The sequence below is a fragment of the Hipposideros armiger genome, unplaced genomic scaffold (genome assembly GCF_001890085.2).
Source record: "Hipposideros armiger isolate ML-2016 unplaced genomic scaffold, ASM189008v1 scaffold_518, whole genome shotgun sequence".
NCBI classification, from domain to species: Eukaryota; Metazoa; Chordata; class Mammalia; order Chiroptera; family Hipposideridae; genus Hipposideros; species Hipposideros armiger.
Genome location: NW_017731868.1, coordinates 935765 through 959413, shown reverse-complemented (window position 1 = coordinate 959413; position 23649 = coordinate 935765). Strand labels below are relative to the sequence as shown.

Sequence of the window (23649 nt, the reverse complement as noted above, 5' to 3'; positions counted from 1 at the left end):
TCTTCAATCTAGTTGTGGAGGACATTGCTTCACTGGCCCAAGTTGGCACCATCATTGCGCTCTTCCCAGGCGAGGCAGATCAGTTGCCCGTTTCTGGACGGCAGCTCACAGTGGCTGCTGGCCGCTCACGCTGGCTGCTGGCTACACACGGTAGCCCATGGCAACCCACTGCCACAGAGGCTGCAGCCTACACCATCGCTGGCGACCCACGGCAGCCCAGCTCCAGGTCGAGCCGCTGTTCAGCATCTTAGCTGTGGAGGGCAGTGTCACTGGCCCTCACATGTGGGATCCGAACCGGGGCCCTCTGGCATCCCGAGCCAGCTCTTAACCATCGCGCCACTTGGCCGGCCCTGTATGTATCTTTAAAACGGGGCTTCTGAATCTCAGCACTACTGACATTGGGCCAGATGACTCGATGCTGTGGGGGCCATCCTGTGCACTGTAAAGTATTTAGCAGCATCCCCGGTGTCTACCCACTAGATGTCAGTAGTACTCTCCGCCCAGTTGTGACAAGTGGGTGTGACAAGAGTATCTCCAGACATTACCAAATGTCCCCTAGAGATTCAAAATCTACCCCACCTCCATTGAGAACCACTGTTGTGAAAGATAGGATGGTTTAAAAATAAAACCCAATACCATTAACTCACCTAAAAATATTAACAGCAATTCATGAACATCATACATTATGTGGTCAGTGTTCAAATCATCCTGATTGTTTTATAAAAACTATTTTTACAGGGCCGGCTGAGTGGTGCGATGGTTAAGAACTGGCTTGGGACGCCAGAGGGCCCCGGTTTGGAGCCCACATTTGAGGGCCAGTGACACTGCCCTCTATAGCTAACATGCTGAACAACAGCTCAACCTGGAGCTGGGTTGCCGTGAGTCGCCGGCAACGGCGTAGGCTGCAGCCCCTGTGGCAGTGGGTTGCCATGGGCTACCATATGTAGCCAGCAGCCAGTGTGAGCGGCCAGCAGCCGCAGTGAGCGGCCGTCCAGATGCCAGCGACCGATCTGCCTCGCCCGGGAAGAGCGCAATGATGGTGCCAACTTGGGCCAGTGAAGCACCGTCCTCCACAACTAGACTGAAGAACAAAACGACAGCAACTTGTCTGTTCCCCTTCCCCCAATTCCCCAGCACTGTTCCCATCCCCCCAATTCCCCAATAAAAATCTTTAAAAATTTTTTTTACAGGTTTTTCAAGGCAAGTTCCAAATAAGGCATACATATCGTGATTGGCTGACATGTCTCTTAAATCTAATTTAATCTGTAAGTTCCCCTTCTTCTCTCTTCTTTACAATGAATTCAAGGGAGGGCCACATATTCCAATTAGTTGATCTGTCTCCTATAGTCTATAAAAGTTCTCCCTCTCTATTTCTTTCTTCCCATTTATTTATGGAAAAGACCAGGTCTTTTGTCCTTTAGTTTCCCAAAGTTTGGATTTGGCTAAATGCATCCCTGAGCTTTAATTAAACATGTCCTGGTACCAGTGTTTCATATAATTGGTGGATATAAAGACTTGATCAGATCCTTGTTTGAGTTTTTGGCAAGAATATTGCATAAGCAATGTTAAACACTGATCAATCTTATCATTACATAGAGAGAGAACTGACATTCAATGTCTACTGATATGATGCAAAAGGATGTTCACAAGTACACAGCACCACCTCGGATATATTCTTGCCAAAAATAAAAAATGAACCCTAATCCAATCAAGCCCTCGATTTAACTGCCAGTTTACAGGAAATACAGGGGATGGAAGAACATGTTAAATGACATCATGGGACATAATCAGCCAAATTCAGAATGTAGAAAACTGTGCAGGTCCAATGACCCAGTTTCTTCCATAAATAGGAAGAAAAAAGTAAAAAGGGATTAGAAAATGTTATAGACTAGAAGAGACCAATTTTAACATATGGACCTCACTTTAATCCTGATGCAAACAAACCACAACAACAAAAAAAAGATATTTGGGCCAGCCGAGTGGCTCAGTTGGTTAAAAGTTGGCTTAACAGCGTGAGCTCTGAGCAATAGAGCCGCCGGTTCGATTCCCACATGGGTCAGTGATGCTGCACCCGAGGTGAGCTGTCGCTGAGCTGCCAACAGGTGGGCAGGATGGCTCAGCTGGTGTAACAAGATTGCCTGTTTGATGGTGGGCTATGCCCACCCGCAACTACGACTGAACTTGGCACCTTGAGCTGAGCTGCCGCCCGGATCGCTCAGTGGATAGAGCGTATGCTCTTAACAACAAGGCTGCTGGTTCGACTTCCACATGGGATGGTGGGTACGCCCACCCGCAACTAAGATTGAACACAGCACCTTGAGCTGAGAGGCCACGAGCTGCCGACGGGCAGCCAGATAGTGACTGGCGCCCTCCACAACTAAGATTGAAGAACAACAACTTGGCTGGTCTCCTTCCCCAATTCCCCAACACTGTTGTCCTACCCCAAGTCCCCAATAAAATCTTTAAAAAAAAAAGATATTTATGGGATGTTCATGGAAATCTAAACTTTTACAGATACTACAGAACTATAGTTAAAATTATTTTGGTATGATACTGTGGTTACATTTGTTAAAAAGAGTCCTATGAATGGAATAATATCTGGAATTTGGTTTAAATAGGCCAATGAGGAGAGGGAAGAGTATAAAAAATGAGACTGACTATATGTTGCTAAGTGTTGAAGCTGAGTAATGGGTACCTGGGTTTCATTATAGCATTCTCTCTACTTCTGTGCATGTTTGAAACTTTCCATAATAAAACGTGTTTTAAAAATCAAGTCCCATGGCTATAATGGATTGGAAAGCATCAGAAACTATTTAGGAGTCTCCTGCAGTAGTCCACGTGAGAGATAAAAGCAGCCTGTGCTAGAGATAGTTGAAACAGAAAAAGAGAGGATATTTAGGAGGTAGAATGGATAAGGCTTGGTACACTGAATAGGCAAAGTGAGAGAGGGACTCAAGAGCAAATCAGATTTCTGATTTGAACCTGTGCCTGGCACTGAGAAGAAGGGTCAGATTTGCGGGGGAGGGCTGGCGCTTGAGGTATCTGTGGGACCTAGCAAAGCAATGTCAACTCAAGGTGGGGAGTGAAAGAAAGATCCAGGATGAGAGAAAGCCAAGTGAGAAGGAAAGAGTGCCTGGGACAGAGCACTAAAAAAACCCGAGGCCTAGACGTTCACTGTGCAGGAGCCTGCTCTGTGTGTGTCTGGGCTGAGATGTGTATGTGCGTGGAAGGGGAAGACGGGCAGCAGGCAGGGACCGGGCAACTGGGGATGTGGGAGGAAGATGTGCCGGGCTGTGTGAGCGCGTAGGAGGAGACCGAGGATTGCAACTCGGCCCTCCCTCTCTTGCTAGCTTGCCCCGCCCATCCCTGTCTCCAGAGGGGGTCCCCTGATGTGTTGACCGTCTCTGTGGACAGCTGGGAAGATGTCCCCCACTCCCCCCACCCCCATCCCCAAGGCCAATCCTTACCTTCAGATCCTCACACAGGTCACCGTAGTCAATCTCGATGAGGGCCTCTCGTGCATAGATACTGGAAGTTCGCTGCGAACCACTCACTGAATCCTCCCCCTGGGAGCTACCCTGCAAGGGTGAGAGGGAGTGCAGTGGAGCAGACTGGCCATGAGAGGGCCCCTCTAGACGGGGCTGGGGGCTCCTGTGCCGCATTCAATGACTGAGAAAGCACCTGCTTTGAAAGCACTGATGAAGGACCGCAGCAGCTTTGTCGGCAGAAAGACCTGAGTTTAAAATTGGGCTCTGCCACTGCCCGTGTGTGATCCTGAGCAAGCCATGCTATCGGATCAGGGTTCCTTCATCTGTAACATGGGACAATGCCTGCCTGGCAGCTTGGGTTTGGATCAGGAGTAATTATGTCATGTGCTACCATGAGTCCTGGCACATTTCTGGTGTTCAAAATATTTTGCTGAATTAGACTGAAATGGCATTTGGGGAGGGGGGTGGGAAAAGGACATGGGGGGACTGAGATACATGTCGAGGTCGAAGACAAGATCTATGCAAACCTCTCAGTTAACCTTCTCCACCCCCTGCTACCAATATTCACTTCCAGGGGATAAAATGTCTTGGCTCCTCTATGGGCTAGTGTCCCTCCCTTTCCTAGAACTAAGCTTCGTCACCTCTGCATTGCCGATGTCCCTTACCCAACCCTCTCCTGGCCAACCTCCCTCACTGCAGCTGAGCTATGGTTCCTCGGGTCCTCCAGCTTCCGTCTTCCGTTGCTCTCGGCTGTCCCTCAATTCCTGCTCCTACCAATATCCATCACCTGCCGGAGCTAACTGAGCTCAAGTCCCTAAGGTTAATAGATGACTTCATCTTCTCCTGGCTTACTTCCCTCACCACCTAGACATACAGCTCTACTCCCAATGCAACTTCCCTCTCACACTAAGGCTGCTGCTTTCACCTCACTTGCCCTCACAGCCACACCCTGCCATCCCTCCTCTCCATCATCCCTGCCCACCAACCTTCTCTCACCCTGGCCACTTTCAGTCTTTCATCCCCCATCCCTGAATCATGTTGCTCAAAGCCCCCTCGCACCCCTAGCCATGATACTCACCTCTTCCTGACTAATATCATCCATGGTGCCCTTAGACAGTGGCAACTTGATGTCCTGCATCTTGCAGGCCTGTAGCAGGTTGTGGCGGTCACTGCGCTTCTGTTCAAGCTTGGTCTCAATGGCTGTCACCTCCTTCTGTAAATGGGTCATTTCCCTAAGAAGATCCAGGGAGATAGGTGAGACCCAAATCCAGCAGGCTGTCTGCTCAACCTACTTGACCCAATCCCAGGCCTGAACCCACTCACTTGTTGGCGCCCCCCAGTTTCTTACGAATCTCCTCCATCTCGTGATTCTTGTCATTCACCTCTGACTTCTTAGCTAAGTGCTGATTCTTCAGGTCTTGTAACTGGGCCATGGTCTCATCTATGATCTTCATGTGTCTTTGCTCCTCCTGGTCCCAGCAGGGGAAACGACAAGAGGTGAAGGCTTTCCTTATCTCACCTTAGCATCTTCTCCCCTTGCCCGCGCCCTTTCCACCAGGCAGTTTGTTGGAGCCTCTCTTCAACGAGCTCTGCTTTCACAAACCTTCCATCATCCCTCAGCTTCTTTTATTCTTATGATCTGGTTGCCCTCTCCCAAACACCCCATTTTACCAGTTGCCTGCTATAGAAAAGTTCAAAGTATAGAAAAAGTATTACGCGGCGGGGGGTTGGGGGGCATCACTCATAATCCCACCAGCCTGAGATAACCAATTAACATTTTAGCCTATTTCCTCCCAGCATTACTTATAGATAGCTCTACATAGTTAAGACTAGACTGTAACAGAAACTTGATATGGTGACTTAATGTTATACTTGAGCATCTTTTCCACATCAAAATTACTGTTGTGAGCTATACAACATTAATGTTTTTTCAAAAACCCACCGACAATATGGTCTATTTTCTATGAGTACACATATATGAATGTAGAAGTATCCAAGTAAAATACCTGCAGGTCTAGAAGAATACACACTCCATGGGGTTAGCTCCAGAAAGAATAAGGGGAGTGGGATTGAGAGTGGTCAAAGGGGACTGTTGTGTTACTTACACTGTTCTGATTATTTCAAAGGAAAACCTTCTGTTTTTATTTTGATCTTAAAGTCACATAAAGTGCATGTATCGGCAACTTACTCTCAAATGGCCCATAAAAGTAATATGCAGAGAGAGATATGCAAAAGCAAATATAGCAACATGTTAATGACGGATGAAGCTTGGTGATGGGTAGATGGGAGTTCTTTATACTATTCTACTAGCAACTTTCTGCTAAGTTTAAAACAATTTCAAAATAAAAAGTCAAAAAGTCATAGAAAGGGGCCGGCCGAGTGGCGCGTTGGTTAAGAGCTGGCTTGGGACACCAGCTCTGAGCAGCAAGGCCCCGGTTCGGATCCCACATGGGGCCAGTGACACTGCACCCTCTACAGCTAAGATGCTGAACAGCTCAACCCGGAGCTGGGCTGCCGTGAGTCGCTGGCGACGGTGTAGGCTGCAGCCCCTGCTGCAGTGGGCTGCCGTGAGCTACCGTGAGTGGCTGGCAGCCAGCATGAGTGGCTGGAAGCCGGTGTGAACTACCAAGAGCCACCATGAGCGGCCGTCCACCAGTCTGCCTCACCCGGGAAGAGCGCAATGATAATAGCAACATGGGCCAGTGAAGCAATGTCCTCCACAACTAGACTGAAGAAAAAAAAAAAAGTCACAGAAATACTGGGTTGTCGGAAAAGTCATGACTTATTTTTCTATGTTTTTTTGTTGCAAAAATGCATCATGACTTTTCCAACAACCCAATATATGCTTCTGGATCACCTAGATGTCCACCTAGTCCTGCCCCTGGGTTTTATTGCCCAATCTGTATCTGCATTTAAGATTCTGGTGACACCAAAGAGAACTATTTTAATCACTGGGGTTTAATGGGGGAAAAAAACCACACAAACCAACAACAACATAGGTAGACAAAGAAGTCATGATATCAGACCAAGTGAGGACCAAATCACCTCAGGAGGGGATTCTATGAGAAACAAAGATTTCACAGGAATTTAAAGAGAAGGGGTGTGGGAAAATGGAGTCATCAGACCATAACCGGTGGCACAGGCATGCTCAACTCAAAGGAACATAGCCGTGACAGTTAGCAGCAAGCACAGGCGCACTGCGAAAAGCGACTCGGTTTCAGCAAAACACCCTCATCTGTTGCACTGAAGTAACGTGGTTAATTATAAAATTCAATTTGTAACTCTGTCTTGGTTTTCTGGTTAAGTGTTCCAAGTATATATGTTTGTATATATATTTAAGCAACATTAAGCCAACACTAGAGATCTTGGGAATATTTTTCCTTTAAAAGTGTATTACCTTTAGTGTATCACTAAAATTTGAAGACCATTAAACTACACAATTCTTATATGAATGTAGCATAATTTGCTAAATTCCTAATTCCCAGGGGACACTGGATTGTTTCCCAATGGAACTATAAATGCTTGTAATAAACATCAGCCTGTGTGTACAAAGCTGTTCCAGCATTTTGGATATGCTCAGGTATTACTGAGTTAGAGGGGATAAACATTCAGATTTTTTTTTTTTTGGTTGGAGGAAGTCATCTGACACTTTATGCTTTATTGCTTTGGCGGGGAGGTGCTCAGGAACTCTTGGTGGGGCGAGCCCGCTTCTCTTTAGCATCACCAGCTCCTGGCTGCGCAGGATGGTGCCGGCTCTGCGGATGGCGGCCACGCATGGGTCCGGGCAGTACTTGTTCTTGCGGATCATGTGGGGATGCTGCTGAGGGGGGCCAGGTGTTCTAGTTGACGGAGGTCCACATGTAGGAGGTGGCCGGCTTCCGCTGGCCAGCTCTCTGCTTCACAACGACCACACCTTTGCGGTCAGCTGCTGGCTCCAGGCTCACCATCTGGCGGTGAATCAGCCATTGTAGCAGAAGGAGTTGCAGGCCTTCAGATTATTGGGCTCGGTGCTGTACGTCTGCTTGTTCCTTTTGATCAGGAAGCTGGAGCAGCTGCGCACGACCATCCACTGCAGATGCACAGACACAGCAACAGCTCCTCTAGTTGTAGCAGCCGGGGACAGAAATAGCTGGAAGACTCTTGATATGGGGTGTCATATGACCTAAGAAAGCTGGTCTTGTGTACGAAGGCCAGTATTAAGCCTTATCCTTTTTTAAAAAAACCTTGAGTAATGTGATAGGAAACAAATTACATCTGATTGTTATTTTAATGTGCATTTCTCTGATTTCTAGCAAGTAAATTATGTGTATGTTTAAGGGCTATTTGAATCACTTCTTGAACTGTTTGTGCCACATACCCCCTTTTTTCCTATTTAGGTATTGGGTGTTTTTCTTGTTTTTTTTTTTTTTAGCTGAGCCATCCTGCTACCTGTTGGCAGCTCAGCGGCTGCTCAGCTCGGGCTGGATTCGAACCGCTGTTGCTCAGAGCTCAAACTCTTGAGCGAGCTCTTAACCAACTGAGCCACTCAGCCAGCCCTTGGGTGTTTTTCTTATTTCAAGTAGAGCTTTATAAATTATGAATATTATCCTTCTAGTGTACCTCTTCCAATTTTTCTCCCAGTTTTTAGTCTGTCTTTTCATGCTCTCGTTCCTTACCTTCTTGAGCTTTTCTATCTCATTTTCATCCTTTTTCACCGTTTGTTCCCACATGTGTACTTTATCCTGGTCCTCCTTCAGTTGGTTCTTTTCAAAATCCAACTGGATGCCCAAGCGAGTCTTCTGATTCTCAAACTCCAAACTGTGGGGAGAAAGAAGAACTAGGCCCAGGGCACAGGGACCCAGGGTTACTGCTTAACACCAATCGCCACTCAGCTCATCCACCCTCATCCACATAAAACTGTCCCATGAAGGCAGACAACTAAGTTCTTCAGCCTAGCCTTGTGGAATTGGCACAAGGCAGGGGAGATGGAACCAAAATCCATTAATCATTAATCGCTCTTTAACACTGCAGGACTCCAGAGCACCCCACCCCCACAACTTCCTACATGGAAACACAAAAAGGCCCACATGAACCCACCAGCTATGATCATTTATTTTTATTAATAAAACTTCTTTATTAAGCTTGTGTAATTTACATACATTACCTTTAATCCTTAATCAACGGCTCTACAAGTAGGCATTGTTATTCTAATTCTACAAATGAGGAAACTTGGGCCAAGAGGCAAAAGACCTTGCCCAAAGTCACAGAGCTAGTAAATGGCAAATGTGAGATTAGAACCCGGGCCGAACACCAAATCCAGTCTCCTTCTCCTGTGGCAATATAATGTGGTAGGATATGAGGATTGGTATCCCAACTCTGCCATTTAATAGTAGTGTGCTTTTAGGCAAGTTAGTTATCCTCTCACTGCCTGTTTCTTCACCTAACAGTAAAATGGAAATAGTACTACTTACCTAAGAGTCACTGGAGGATTTTTCAAACAAGTTAATATGTATAATGTCCTTAGAGTTATCCCTGGCACACAGTAGGTACTCAATAAATTTTAGTTACCATCATTATTGCTAGGTATTCCACTCATTTTGACTCTTTCCAACTACCACTGTCACATGCACAGCCTCAAGATTCCAGAACCACTAAGGGGCAGAGCTTGGGTAGTAAAAATCATGAAAAAAATACTAGATTCCTGCTATTGCCCTCCTCCCCGTCTCTTCAGAAACTCAAATAGTATGTAACCAGCATACAAATACTAACAGGCCAGGCAGGGCTAACTTCCAACTGCCCCCTCCCCACAATATCATGTGACAGATACTGCCAGATGTCATGCCAGCAGTTTAAACCTATTAGTCACTATAATCCAAATGGAATGTAATTAACTCTATAATTTTGAGCTATGCCATTTTAAGTCCAATCTCCTTAGCATGACTCATAAAGCCCTCTGTGGTCTGGCCCCTGCTGACCTCTCCACCACCCCCACCTTCCACCTGACCCCATTTTTATGCTCGACATTCAAAAGTATTTAGTTTCCAGAACAAGGCATGGTCTCACACCTCTAAGCATGCTGTTCTCACTGCTAGGAACGCCCTTCCGACTGCTGCCTGGCGGGCTAAATCCTACTCACTCTACAGGTCTCCAGTTCATCATTCCTTATTCTGTAAAACCTTTTCTGAAGGCTGTAAGCAGGTTCTTAGTTTCTATTACACTTTGTTGGGTTCCTCCCTTTTGGCCCAGTTGAGTTAATCACATCCCACAGTTTATAACACATTTATGATTGCTATCTGTGCAAGACCCTTCCTTTGTCTCCTCTGGTTCAATCCCTGATTTTCACTCTCATTATCTGCCTCATGGTGAACATGTACTCCAAAGTAACATACATACATACGTGTGTGTGTGTGTGTATATACACATACACACACACACACATATACACATACACACACATATGCATATATACATATATGTACACACACACACATCGGGGGTGCCAACAAAATGTATAAACATTTTAAGAAAGGAAAAAGCTGTACTAAAATTGTAATACAATGAATGACGCTAGCATTCATATGATTAATGCCATCTTTTGAGTGAATGTCATACTACACATTGCTACCGTAATTCAACTTCAAAAAGTAGGGCCGGCCGAATGGCTGTTGGTTAAGAGCTCGCTCAAGAGTTTGAGCTCTGAGCAACAGCGGTTCGATGCCCGGCCCGAGCTGAGCAGCCGCTGAGCTGCCAACAGGTAGCAGGATGGCTCAGCTAAAAAAAAAAAAAAAAAAAAAGTAATACATAGATAACATCTCTTAAAATGTGTACATTTTTTTGGCCCCCCGGGTACATACATATGTATATAGCCTTACAAATGCATATCCTTGTAAAATGTCATTTTGTTTTTACATTTACACAAATGTGTGGTGTTATAAATTTATCCATGGTACTGTCTGTAAATCTAGTTCTTGCTTCGAACTATTTCAGTCTGTGTATCTACCCCATTTAATTTATACTTTCCCCCCAAGTGATGGCTATCTACATTGCCAACATCCTACTACCATAAGTTAGGCCAAGATAAACATCCCTGAATGTGTTTCTTTGTGACCCTGTGGCAAGACTCTCCCTGGGATATATACCCAGGAGTGGCTTGCTAAATTATACAGGGCTTATGTAGACTTATTCTCATCAGATACCAATAGATTGTTTTAATTTGATTTCTCTGATTAGGAAAGAGGCTGAACATCAATTCGCAATTAACCATTCGAGATTCTCTTTCCACGAAATGCTACCTACATCCTCTGTCCCGTTTTCTATTTGGTCTCTAGTTTTTATTTTTCCTCTTGTTTATTTGCAGTTCCTTGACCATCTCCTCTGTATTTTCTATCTCAAGTACAGCATCAATCATGGAGTTCTGAAATTGCTGATCTACTTGTTTGTCTTCCCCACCTCCTGCTCCATAACTCCTTGAGGGCAAGGGCAGTCTCTGATTCAATTCTGTATCTCTTGAGCTTGGCTTGTGGGTAGAAGAGCAATGAATATTTTCTGTATGGGCAATGGGCTGAATGAACTGCCGACTGAGGCCAGGGTGCAGGGGATGACCTCCTTCAGGACTACGTTGCATCCCCATCTCCTGGCCCCTTCCAATACCTAGCACAGGACAGCCTGGCACAAGACAGGTACTCAAGAAAGGTTTGGTGAGCAAATGAATAAACTAAAGTGGGGAACAGAGGAGAAACTGCTGTTTTGTTCTCGCTATCCTTCCAACTTAGAACTTTGTTCATCCTCCCTTACATTGTCCACCAGGATAATAATAATAAAAGCTAACAGTTATTGCTTTTAGTAGGTTTAGTAGGTGCTAAGTAGTATGCTAAATACTTTATAAGAATTACTTCACCTGATCTACCCAACAATGCCATGCGACAGGTGTATCATCCCATTTTATAGATAAGGAAATTGGGGCTCAGAGAGATCAAGTCACTGCCCAAGATATAAGTTGTGAAGCTGGGATTTTAACCCAGGTAAACCATATCTAAAGCTGGCACTCTTAACCACTAGAGGGACTAGACTATGTGACACTGCCTCCCTAATGTTCCTGTTCTGTAAGGCTGACCTACAATAAACGCCCAATGTTTTAAGAGCTGCTCCCTGCCTTTTGATGGCATTTGACCTCCCAGGATATCAGGCTGAGGGCTCAAAGCCATCCCAGTCTCCTCTTCTACCCACACTTCCACCTACCGCTTCTTGGCGATTTCATTCTGCCGCTTCACCTTCTCTTCCTCAAACTCCCGGATGTTGCGCACACCAATCTCCCGACAAAACTCTTCAAACACCTCATCCTCTACCTGAGAGGACAAGCAAAGGAAGGCAGAGGCTCTTTGGGTCAGAGGGCTGCTTCCAGCCCCGGTTCTGGCCCGATGCACATGCTGGCCTGGCTCATCCCCCACCAACCTGGTTCATCTTCTCCTTCAAGTCTTTCATTTCCCGCTCTCGGCTCTGGATTATCCTCTTGATATCATTGATGCGAGGCCCAAAGTTGGCTAGCTCACTCTCCAGCTTGGACTTTTCCTGCAGGAAACGGGGTTGAGCAGGCAAAAAGAAACTAGGCTCCTTGGAAGAAAAGGGCCACCCCGAGTGCACTGTCCCCATGGACAGGAAGGGCCAGGTCTCCACACACTGAGAGAACGTGACGTAGGACCAGTCAAGGCTCCATCATCTATCACTTGAACCAGCACACAGCTTCCTCCCTGGCCTCCAGTCAGCCAGCTTCAGTTGGCAGGGCTGGGCACACAGTAAACATGGTTACTTACAGGTCCATGCTCCCTTAGCTATAACCCTTGTAGTCAGATGCTTTTTGGAATTCAGACTTTTTGATTTTAGAAAAAGGCAAAACAATATATGTTGTACATATTACATAACACCCCAGGGTGGTCTGGGGAAGCACCTCATGATCAAACACATTAACATACATAGGAGGGTACTCCTACCCACAGGGATTGAAATGCCTGTAGCTCACTTTCAATTCATTTTTAGGAGAAGCTCAAATATTTATTAAATGAATGAATTATGCCAATAATAGCACCTAACATTTATTAAGTACTTATTGGGTATGAGGAATCAGTCTAAGCACTTTACATGCATTAACTGATTCAATCTTCACAACAACCTTATAAAGCACATAATATTCTAATTCCCATTTTACAGATAACAATTGAAAACTAACACTGAGAGGTTAAGTAACTTGCCTAATGTCATAGAGCCAAGATCTGAAAGCCTGGCTGTCTGATTCTGAGCTATGTTTGGTTCCCGGGAGCAGCCTGGGAGGACAGAGGGAAGCGGGACAAGTTCCCTCCCCCCAGAGAAACCTGGATAAGGAATAGGAGGACAGCCGTTAGAAAACAGGGCTGAAGGTCAGACCCCACCTGCAGATTCAGGGCTAGATGTCGTGTCTTGGTCTGCTCCAGGTCACTCTGGGAGTACTTGAGCCGCATCTGCAGTCCATGGGCCTGAGACTGCACCTGACGTAGCTCTGCCTCTTTCCGCTTTGCCTTCATCTGCTCCTGAAGCGGACAAGAAAGAAAGGCGAGGTGGTAAAGAGGTGGCCGGCCTGGGCTTAGGGCCTCCCACTCCTAGGGACAACACTGCTTACTTTCAGCTCCTCTGTCAACCGTTCCTTCTTCTCTTTCAACTTGTCTACCGCTTTCTCATCCCAGCGCCGCGCCTTGGCCTTCAGGTCACTGGCCCCACCAGAGATCACTCCTGACTTCTGAAACAGGGTCCCATCCAGTGCCACTGTCTGTACACGTTAGGACGAGAAGGAGGAGCTGAATAGAGGAATCTCTGATACTAAGCCTGCCCAGCTGCAGTCTGGGCAAGGGAATCCATCCATACCTTGTGACGCTGGTGGCCTCCAAAGGCAATGCGGCGGGCATCCTCCACGTTGTCACAGACAAGGGCATTGCCGCAAGCATACTGCAGGGCCTTTTTGATGTGAGGTGGCTCATAGCGAATCACGTCAATCACCAGCTTGGCCCCCTTCAGCTCCCGGAGTTTCTCATCTGTGGGTTTCACCTGCGGGAAGAAGTTCAGTAGGTGGCAGAACACACCGAGGGCTAGGAGGGGCCTTCACATGCTGTCCTGACCCCATCCCACCAGCCTCACCTCCAGGTAATCCAGAGGCAAGAAGGTCTCAGGCTCCCCACGCTGCTCCTTGATATACTGAATACAGTCCCGGCCTGTCTTCTCTGAGTCCACAATAATGGCATCCATGTTCTTGCCCAAAACTTTGGTTACAGCAATTTGATACTTCTTTTGTGTGGGCTGGCAGAGGTCAATAAGGCGGCCATACTGAGGAAGTCAGAAGGGAAAATGAAAGCATGAGGCTTGGGGAGCTGGCTCAGAAACCCCAATTCCCAGCTTGGAAAGGAGGACAGACCAGAATCTGTATCAGGAACACAGCCCCCAAGCTACGGAGGGAAAGCCTACTCTGACCCCAAAGCAACGACGACTTCAGACAGTTATGTCTGAATCCAAAATCATCTTTCTAAACCTCTCTTTTACCACTTCGCAGACCACTGCCACCCCAGGCACTACGCCCGATACCCTATATACACTATCTCAAATTCTCACACTCAGCAAAAGAAATCTCTTTTCCCACTTCACTGCCCCCCATGCCCCCCAAACCAACAGATAAAGGGAAAGATCTTCAAGGGCAGGGACTAAGCCTAATTCACCCTTATAAACTCCTCAGCAGTGTCTAGATGAGAGATCAAGAAATACAGAGGGTGCCCAAAAAATGTGTACCCATTTTAAGAAAGGAAAAAACTATTAAAATTGTAATACTCAATATATACCAATAACAAAAGATGAATACAAGTCATGTTTGACTTTTACAGTTACGAGAGGTGCTCAAAGTGGTTCCCACCAGCGTCCAGACACTTCTGATTACGGCGAACTACTGCTTGAGCAACACTGACCAAAGTGTTAACGTCTCTTAAAATGTGTATACAGTTTTTAGCACCTCGGTATTTATGGAACCCAATTAAGTTGAACCCAGGGATGGGATTACAGCCATAGACGGATAATATTCCGGGAAACCAGGAACTCAGGGTTTGGTTCAAGAGGCCAAGAGATTTGATAAAGCCTGGTGAATGTGCCAGTTGGTACATGCCAACCAAGCTCATATCAAAGCCTGCACAGAGCTACTTCCTGGGAGACTGATTCCTGTTCCGTAGCCCCTCCCCCTTGCAAGGGCCTCTCCCGTTTCCCCACCTCCCACAGAGGAGTGGAAATAGCAAGACAAAACCTTCAGGAAGATGCAATTGGTGTGATAAAAAGAACGTGAGGCTGAGAGTCAGAACAAGTTGGGTTTGAACTGCAGTACTTGCACTGATGCGCTGTGCTCTTTTGGGCAAGTCATTTAACCTGTCTCAGTTTCCCCAGCTGTGAAAATGGAATTAGCAATCCTGATCTCACAGGGCTGCTGGGAAAGTGACCTGACATAAGTGTGAAATAAGTGCTTGGGAAATAAGTTCTATCCCCATTCTTACCACAGAGCCCGGGTACAGGCGCTTGATGCTTTCCATAATCTCTGCCTTTCGCTGTTGGCGACTGCTCTCCTGGCGGTCAATGCGGGCATCCCCCAGCTGCTCCATCACCTGGTTCAGCTCCTTATTGATCTCATCAATACGCCGCTTGGCCATCTCCACCTCCTCTGTCAGCTCCCCCTCTAGCTTCTTCTGCTCCTCTAGAGACTGCCTACAAAGTGAGGGGATACACGAGTTGCCCTGGATGGTCAGGAAATACTCTCGGCTGACAGGGCCTCTGGTCCTGCCTAGGGAGGGTCAGGACATGTAGGGTTCACAACAAGAGGCCTGGAAGTAAGAGGGAAGGCTGCAGAGCCACATACTTGCTAGTCGTGATGTATTCCTCCAATTTCTCAATCCGCTTCTGATTCTCTTCAATCTCCCGCAGCTTTTGCTTGATCTTGGCCTGGGAGAGACAAATATATTCCATCACCAAGAGCTGGGCAAGTTAACTCCAAGACCATGGGGCCTGGGCTTACATCTCCTATGGCCCGCTGATCCAAGAGCCCAACAGTCTTGGATAATCTATCACTAATGCAGGAGGCCTACTAAAAAGCAGACACATAGACAGTGCTCAGCGTGGCTCTGCTAACTGACGGGGCCTCCCCAGGCCCGATGAGATCCTCTCAAAGTGTTCTACCCAGCCTGGGCTAGCTTCCTCACCACTCAGGGAGGCTCAAACCAATGTAAAGCTTTTGGGGCCTTTCTGTTTTCTCATCTGTAAAATGTAGGTAACCTCTCCTTCAGAAATACACATTAAGGGCCGGCCGAGTGGCTCAGTTGGTTAAGAGCTCGCTCAAGAGTTTGAGCTCTGAGCAACAGCCGTTTGAGTCCGGCCCGAGCTGAGCTACCGCTGAGCTGCCAACAGGTGGCAGGATGGCTCAGCTAAAAAAAAAAGAAATACACATTAAGTGCTTAATACAAGGTAGCTATTACTAGTAATGCCTTCTGCCAAAGAAGCGCTTAGCAGAACACCTGAACACTGTAGGCTCTTGGAGTACTATAACAACGTTCTATTATTGTTATTATTTTACTATTATTATTAAGAAAACAGTACATTTGACAAGAGTGTGGGCTTTAAAGCTATACTGCCAGGTTCATGTCCTGTTTCTGCCACTTAATAACAAAGTGACCTTAGGCAAATTACTTCACCTCTGTGGTACAGTTTCCTCATTTGGAAAAAGATTAATTAAATGAGTGAATACATGTCAAGTATAATGACTAGCCCACAGTAAATGCTCGCTGGATGTTAGCTATTGTCGTTACTGTTAAGACTATCCTCATTTCCTTTCCTCTGGACCATCACCCCTAGTCCAATAATGGATGCCCACCTCTGTCTCTACTTTCTTCCGCTCTTCCAGATCCAATCGGTCCTGGTCAGCTTTCTGGTCTCGATTGAATTTCTCCAGCTCCTGGGCCAGGGTAGCTGCTCTCTTGCTGGCTTCTTCTTTCAACCGGTGGTACTTCTTCACCTGTGTTAGGGACAGGGAAGGAGGACAAAGATGACCAGTCAGTGCATGTTGGCCCAGCGATCTCCCCACCCACCTGCAACCCTCCCAGACCTTACCTGATTCTCCTCCAGGGTCAAGTCTCTGCCCTGACTCTGACTCTCCTCTTCCATCCGTTCCTCAAACTCCTGCCGGGCTTTCTCCACTGAAAGCATTTCCTTTTCCAGCTCATCCATGTCACCTTTACGCTTCTTGTAATGCTTCTGAGCATTCTGTAGGGACTTCTTGGCTGCTTCCAGCTTCTTGATTTTGTGGGAGGTATTCTCCTTGGCTTTGATGTACTGAGGCCGCTTCTGATTCAGCTCTGAATCCTTTTCCCTTTTGCCAGAGGGGAGGGGGAAAACCAGTTAACACTGTTGGAGAAAGGAGGGTTCCCCGGCTTTTTACCCAAAGAAAAGGGGGCCTGAGCCCCACCCTTATCCCCAGCCAGCCTCGGAGAACTGCCTAAAAGAACAAGGGCCCACAGATTCTCAAAAAGGGGCAGTGTGACTACTCCCTGGAACCTTCAGCCTGGCATTCCAGCCACTCCATTAAGGTAAAGCTACCACCCTAACCTCAACCAGCCAGGCCAGGCACCTCAGCAAACAACTCCCGAGAACACCCCGTGTTCACTTAGCTGACCCACATCTGATCTAACCTTTCCAAATTCCTGTCCTTTAAATTCTTAGCGCCAGTTTTTCTCTTCTAGAAAGCCATTCCCAGCCAGTCCAGTGCCCGGACCCTTCTTCACTTCCTCTAGCTTGGCAAGGCTACCGCCTCTTTCAAGTTCTAAGTTCTCCCTCTTCTGAATACCTAGGTACCCAGAGCCTGAGTACTTAAATACTCTATTCGTCTAAAATGCACGTCAAGAAATGTGCCTGGTTCTGTCCAAAGCAAGTCAAGGAGAAAACAGAGAAGCTAGTATGTGCGCTGGACTCCAGGTTGAGAGACGCCCTACGGAACAGGAGAGCCTCTCGGTTCCCCACAAGTTGCAGGCCCAGGCCTGCCTCTTACTTGATCTCCTTCTCAATCTGCTGCTGCTCCCGCATCATTTTGCCCAGCTCCTTCTTCTTCTCCTTCAGCTCATCCTCTACCTTGTCCATGCGCTTCTTGTCTTTCTCGATCTCCTTGTTCTTAGAGGCCAGTTCCTTGTTGAGCTTCTCGATTTCCACTTCGTTATGGTAAAGCTTAAAGAGCTGGAGCTGTACCTGAGCCCGTACCACCTCGTCCTTCAGGCGCTGGTAGCGGTCAGCCTGTGCAAACAGGGGCATGGAGGCAGGGCTGCATCAATAAGGCACTGGCTCCCCATCCTGGCCCATCAGGGCCCAGAGGCAGCCTGGCCACCTACCTCTTCTTTCTCCTGTTTGGCCTCCTTGCGCTCAGCGGCAATGTTTTTCTTACGATGGTAATTAAACTGTGTGTCCTCTTCAGCCTTCACCATTTCCTTCTTTCGCTTGTCATACTCCTGCGCCAGCTCCCCAGAGCGACTGATCTCTTCAAATAAAGCTGTCCTCTCTTTGGGGTTCTTCATGGCAATAGATTCCACAGCACCCTAGCAAAGATCAAAACACTTTCCCCACTTAGACCCGAGCCAGGCCAGTTTCTCCTACCTACTCCCACTCAATCATTCAGAAAAATTTCACCGACCCCCCACCACACCGGTGCCCCATTTCACACTGGGCTCTGAGGACACATTCCTGGCCTTTTGAGGTGCACAGGGAGAAGAGACAGAAGCAAAGCCAACCCTGTGCGTTGTGTGCAGTGACAGAAGTAGCAGAGAAAAGCACTACATGAAGCTTGGGGGTAGGAGGCTGGTCGGGGGTTTCACATGGGAAGGCTTCCTAAAGGAGTTTGCAAGATGGGGAAGAACTACCCAAGAAAGAGACGAGGTTATTCACGGAATAACATGTAGAAGAAAAGTTCATGTGTAAAGGCCTCTGCAGGCGAAAGAAGGCAGGTCAATTTAGGGAACTGTAAATGGTTTAATTAGGCCAGAGTGCAGGGCTGGAGGGGAGCACTGACAGATGAGGCTAGTGAGGTGGGCAAGAACCAAAGAATGGTGTTTCCGGAATGACAGGGGTTTGGATTTCATGCTAAGGCAATGGTTGTCAAACTTGAGCACACATCATCAGAACCTGGAGAGCCTGGTAAAACACAAATTTCTGGGTTCCACCCCATAGTCTCTGAGTCTGGAGGTCTGGGATGGCGGCCGAGAATGTGCATTTCTAACATGTCCCCAGTTGATGCTGATCTGGAGACCACAATTTAAAAACCACCACCGTAAGGCAATGAGAAATCACTGAAATACTTTAAGGTGAGAAGGGAAATAAAAAGATGTCTGCCCTCATAAGATGAACCTGGCCTAGGGGATGAACTGGAAGGGGCCAGATTGGAGTCAGGAAACCCAGTGAGGAAGCTGCTACATTAGTTCAGAGGAGAGATGAAGCCAGAGATAGAGCGGGCCCAAAGGCTGGCAAAAAGCAGAGAGCCAATAATTGTTAAAGATGCCCACCTGGAAGACAAGGAAGTTACGGGCTTTGATGAGAATGCCCAACTTCTCTAACTCCTCACTGTACTCGTGTAGCTGGACCACTCTGTTGTTGATCTTGTACTCAGAGGACCCACCTACAAGACAATGCACGAGTCACTCAACGGTCAAGTCTCCCTCCCACCCAGCCAGCTAGTCTAGCCACCTCCCAGGACCCAAGGAGAGCCTTCAGGCCGGTCTCACCCACCAACAATGACACGGGCAAAGGTGCGGTCCTCAGCGCCCTCCTCAGAGTAGACCATGCTGACAAAGGCTCGATTGGCAGCTGGCTTGCCCACAGGAGCTCCATGGATCAGGTCCCTCAGGGTCTTTACACGCAGGTTGCTGGTTTTTTCACCCAACACAAAGCTGATGGCATCCATGAGATTTGACTTACCTAAGGGAAGAGGGGACAAAGCAGAGGAGGGAAAGTCATGGAGAGAAGAAAAGGAATAAAGGAAACATTGAGAGGACTCAGTGCTCAGACTCATGGGAGGAGAAAATATTGCTCTGCCCTCATCAAGACTGGGGCCAACCAAAGCCCTGGGTCAAAGGCTTAGAAAAATAGTTCCTTTGCAGTTATTACTTACAGCAGCCAAAAACTAGAGCCCCTTCTAATGAAACGATATATTCCCAGAATAGGCTGTTCTGCAACCTTTAATGAAATGGGAAAATGCCCACAATAGGATAAACAAGCAAGATACAAAACCCAATACAGTTTGATCTCAACCAAGTTTGTTTTCTAAAAAAGGGCTGAGGGAAGGGGAAAATGGGGAGTTAATAGGTATAGTTTCAGTTTTGCAAGAGGAAAAATTCAGAAGATCGGTTGCACCGCAATGTGAATATACTTAACACTACTGAACTGCACACTTAAAAGTCGTGAGGATGGTAAATTTTATGTTATGTGTATTTTATCACGTTTTTTTTAAAAAAGGCATATTCCTATTGTGATACAATATGAAGCACACAGCATAATCTATGAAGTTATCGTGCCAAAATCTAACCTGAAGTTAAACAAGCCTTTAGACCGCCTTTCAAGTTGACAGCAGCTAGAGAAACATGGTAAATGACACCATGAGGAAATCTTAAAAGACAAACACAGAATGCGAGATGTTCTATAAGACAACTGGTCTGGGCTTTTCAAAAACTCAGTGTCTTAAAAGAAAGGTTGGGAGAACCATTCCAGAACACACGAGATTATTGGGACATAAGCAAAGGCAGTATACGAACTCTGATTGGATTCTGGTTCCCCCCCAAAAAAAAACAACCCAAAAAGACATTTTGAGGAGCAATTAGGGAAGCGTGAATATAAGCTGGATGATTGATGACATGAGGAAATTAATTTTCTTAGGTGTGATAATGGTATATTGGTAACACAGGAGAAATGATTTTAGGAGAGGAATGCTGAATCCCTTAGGGGTGAAATGTCATTAATTTTACAATTTACTTGCAAATGATTAACCAAAACACACATGTATGTTTGAAAATTTTCCTATTAAAAACTTGGGGAGAGGGAAATGCATAGGAAAAAATACATGAAAATGTAAACAGTGTAACAGCAGGTAACAAGCCAGGGAAGAAATGGAGTCTTCTTTTAACTGTGTACCCTTTGGGATTTTTTTGAATTTTATACCATGTGCATTTATTAGCTATTCAGATAAATAAAATTTTTAACATTAAGAGTCACAGTTTTTACTTTCTTCATTTTAGACTCTGGGAAAAAAAACATTTTAAAAAGTTTAGACTGGGATTGGGGGTGGGGAACAGTTTAATCTCTCTATAAATTCTATCTCAAGATTCTCCCCAACCATGTTATATGACAGTGAACTGAGGACCTGATTTCCAACACCTATCTACCCAGCTATAAAAATGGTAGCCCAGGTCCTTCCATGGAGGCAGTACAAGACAGAGATTGAGAGCTCAGGGTCTAGTCCAATAGACCAGGTTGTAACCTTAGTTTCACTACTTCCTAGCTGACCTTCTATTCCCTCACCTGGAAAATGTGAAAAAGCATGACTCGTAGGTAAAATATCTAAAACAATGCTTGGCCCATAGTTCTCTGTTAGAGTGGCAGGAGCAAAGGCTTTAAAGTATAACAGACATGGGTTCTGATCCTAACTCTGAGAATCAGCGTGCAAGTGATCACAACTCTTTGTGCCTCAGTCTCCTCAAATATAAAACAAGGATAATGGGATCTCCCTCCTAGGGTCACTGTGAGAATTTAAATGTAAAAGGTCCCTATAAATAAAGTACTTGACACACAGTAGGTGCTCAATAAACGGTAGCCCTATCCTAACAACAGTTCTAGACTCAGCTGTCTCTCTCATCACAGCAGGACTAGCACATCATGCAGACCAGGAGTCAGTCTTTTAGGCACCTGTTTCCAATCTTTGGGCTTGTCCCGTGCTCTCCAGGAACAGGAAGAATATCTCACAACCAAAGGCCTCCCTACTCACAGTCATTCAATATTGTAAACATTGTTATAACATGTATTATGAGCTGAACAGTGATCAAGTTTAAGGACTGTCTTCTTTGGGGTACTCATAGACCAGTGATGAAGAAACAAAAAAACATATGCCATGAATACAAGACAGATGAAGACAAATGTTAAAGTGTTTCCAGTGTCTCCTGTGTGCCAGAGGAGAAGCGCAATTCACTGAGGGGAATCAAGGAATGTTTTGTGGAGGTAGGCATTGAAGAATGCGGGGTGGGGGTGGGGGGTGGCAGTCAGACCAAGAGCCTTAGCCTTTCTGGAGCAGCTGAGGGGACTATATGATGAGGGGGGCTAATGCCAAGAGGTGCATCCTGCCTCTTTACACCACACCAAAATCCTAAAACACTGGAGTGGGGACCCCCCCCCCAAGCATTAGCCTTCTAGGCTAATGGTTCTCAAACCAAGCTGGGAGGGGAAGTGATTTCCCTCCCCCTTTCAGGGGATATGTGGTAATGTTTGGAGACATTTTTGGTTGTCACACCTGGGGGGGTAGGGGTGCTGTCATCTAGTGGGTAGAAGCCAAGGATGCCGCTAAACATCCTACAACACGCAGGACCCACCCCGTGATAGAGAATTATCTCGCTGGAAATGTGAATAAGGCCGCTGTTGAGAAACCCTGCTCTACCGTGCCAGACCCAGGCAAGACTCCAGGCAAGGCTGTCATTTAGAGCTACTGCAGCAAGGGCAGCCCCCCTCAGGCTAGGAAATGATTTAGCTACAACAACTCTGGGGAGAAGCACAGCAGGATTCAAAACAAACCCTTGTGGGGGTAGATGGGAGGAATCCATGGTGTATCATATAGTGATGGGGAGTTAAGATATGAAATAGAGGCCTTACCTAGTCCCCCTTTCCTTTTTTTCCCAGTTCCACTGAGCCATTCTGACATAACATACTAGTTTCAGGTGTATAACAATGATTCCATATTTTTATAAATTGCAAAATTATCACAATGTTTCGTTAACATCCATCACCTCACACAGTTACAATTGTTTCCTTGTGATGAAAACTTTTAAGATCTATTCTCTTAGCAACTCTCAAATATACAATACAGCATTAACTACTGACCACTCTTTCTAAAGACACCATGCAAGTCACTCTATCACATCAACCTGTGTTATTTCCTGCATAGCCGTTATCACAACCGAAAAATATTTTATTTTCTCCTTTATTATTGTCTTTCTCCTCTAGAATGTAAGTTCCCTGGGAGCAAGGCTTATTCTATTTTCCGTTATTTCCAGAGCACCTTGAATAACTCCTTATAAAACAGTAAGCATTCAATAAATTTGGTGAACGAGTTAAGTTCTAAGTTCTGAATTTTTAACGGTTTCAGTGGTAGCAAAGGGGCGAGTTCGAGACATCCCCACCTCTAAAATGGGGACGGGGTGGAGGGTCGAGACGCGAGCGCTGAATCTCAAATTCAAAAGTGCCGCCTCCGAAGAAGAGTTAAAAAAAAATGGAGAAACTGGAGCATACCAATGCGAGGCGGGACGGGTAAGTGTACCGTTTGGGACCGGAGGCCACGGAAGGGCTACCAGCAGTCCCACATCTTCCGGAGGGTTCTTACAAGGCGGGGAATCCAGCTAGCTTGGCAGTGGGCTCGGGACCGCCACTTTTGGCGGGAGGGGGCAGAGGGCGGGGGAATATATACAATACGGGTCGTACCACTCAGGCCGGGGCGGGGGCCGCGCAAAAAGCGGCCAACTGACACCTGGGGAAGAGGATCGAGTCAGCGATCCCGAACAGGGAGAGCTGGTTTGGGCTTCCCCGCTGAGGAGCAGCAAGGAACCTGTTAGGGTTCGCGACATTTCAAGTGGCACGGGCTGGGCTGTACTACTCTGCTGCCGGATAGGGGGTCCGGGACGTGTGCAGGGCCGCATCCGGGTTTATCTTACCAGAGCCATTGGGTCCAATGATGGCGGTGAACCTCTGAAATGGTCCGATAATCTGTCGACCCTTGTACGACTTAAAGTTCTCGATCTCAATCAGTTTCAGGAAACCCATGACGGCAGCGGCGCCGACAGCGGTACGAATGGCCGCGCCGTGCGCCGAGGAACTGGGGTAGCCTGCGCGGGAAACACCGCAGTGCAAG

General features: G+C 46.7%; 1 protein-coding gene across 1 annotated transcript in view; it reads right to left on the bottom strand.

The window, feature by feature from the left end:
* The window catches only part of SMC1A (structural maintenance of chromosomes 1A), a 37919-nt gene extending 14276 nt beyond the window's left edge, over nucleotides 1–23643 (bottom strand). The window contains exons 1-19 of the mRNA XM_019668143.1: nucleotides 23453–23643; nucleotides 19275–19463; nucleotides 19052–19164; nucleotides 17888–18091; nucleotides 17554–17792; nucleotides 16620–16878; nucleotides 16384–16524; nucleotides 15376–15458; nucleotides 15017–15224; nucleotides 13629–13814; nucleotides 13359–13538; nucleotides 13117–13263; nucleotides 12890–13027; nucleotides 11919–12035; nucleotides 11706–11812; nucleotides 8144–8285; nucleotides 4812–4957; nucleotides 4567–4720; nucleotides 3468–3578 (exon numbers count right to left, since the gene is read on the bottom strand). Of these exons, the coding sequence (XP_019523688.1) occupies nucleotides 3468–3578; nucleotides 4567–4720; nucleotides 4812–4957; nucleotides 8144–8285; nucleotides 11706–11812; nucleotides 11919–12035; nucleotides 12890–13027; nucleotides 13117–13263; nucleotides 13359–13538; nucleotides 13629–13814; nucleotides 15017–15224; nucleotides 15376–15458; nucleotides 16384–16524; nucleotides 16620–16878; nucleotides 17554–17792; nucleotides 17888–18091; nucleotides 19052–19164; nucleotides 19275–19463; nucleotides 23453–23561 (2973 nt within the window). The 5' untranslated portion in view covers nucleotides 23562–23643. The remainder of the gene's footprint in view (nucleotides 1–3467; nucleotides 3579–4566; nucleotides 4721–4811; nucleotides 4958–8143; nucleotides 8286–11705; nucleotides 11813–11918; nucleotides 12036–12889; nucleotides 13028–13116; nucleotides 13264–13358; nucleotides 13539–13628; nucleotides 13815–15016; nucleotides 15225–15375; nucleotides 15459–16383; nucleotides 16525–16619; nucleotides 16879–17553; nucleotides 17793–17887; nucleotides 18092–19051; nucleotides 19165–19274; nucleotides 19464–23452) is intronic.
* Nucleotides 23644–23649: the final 6 nt, after the last annotated feature.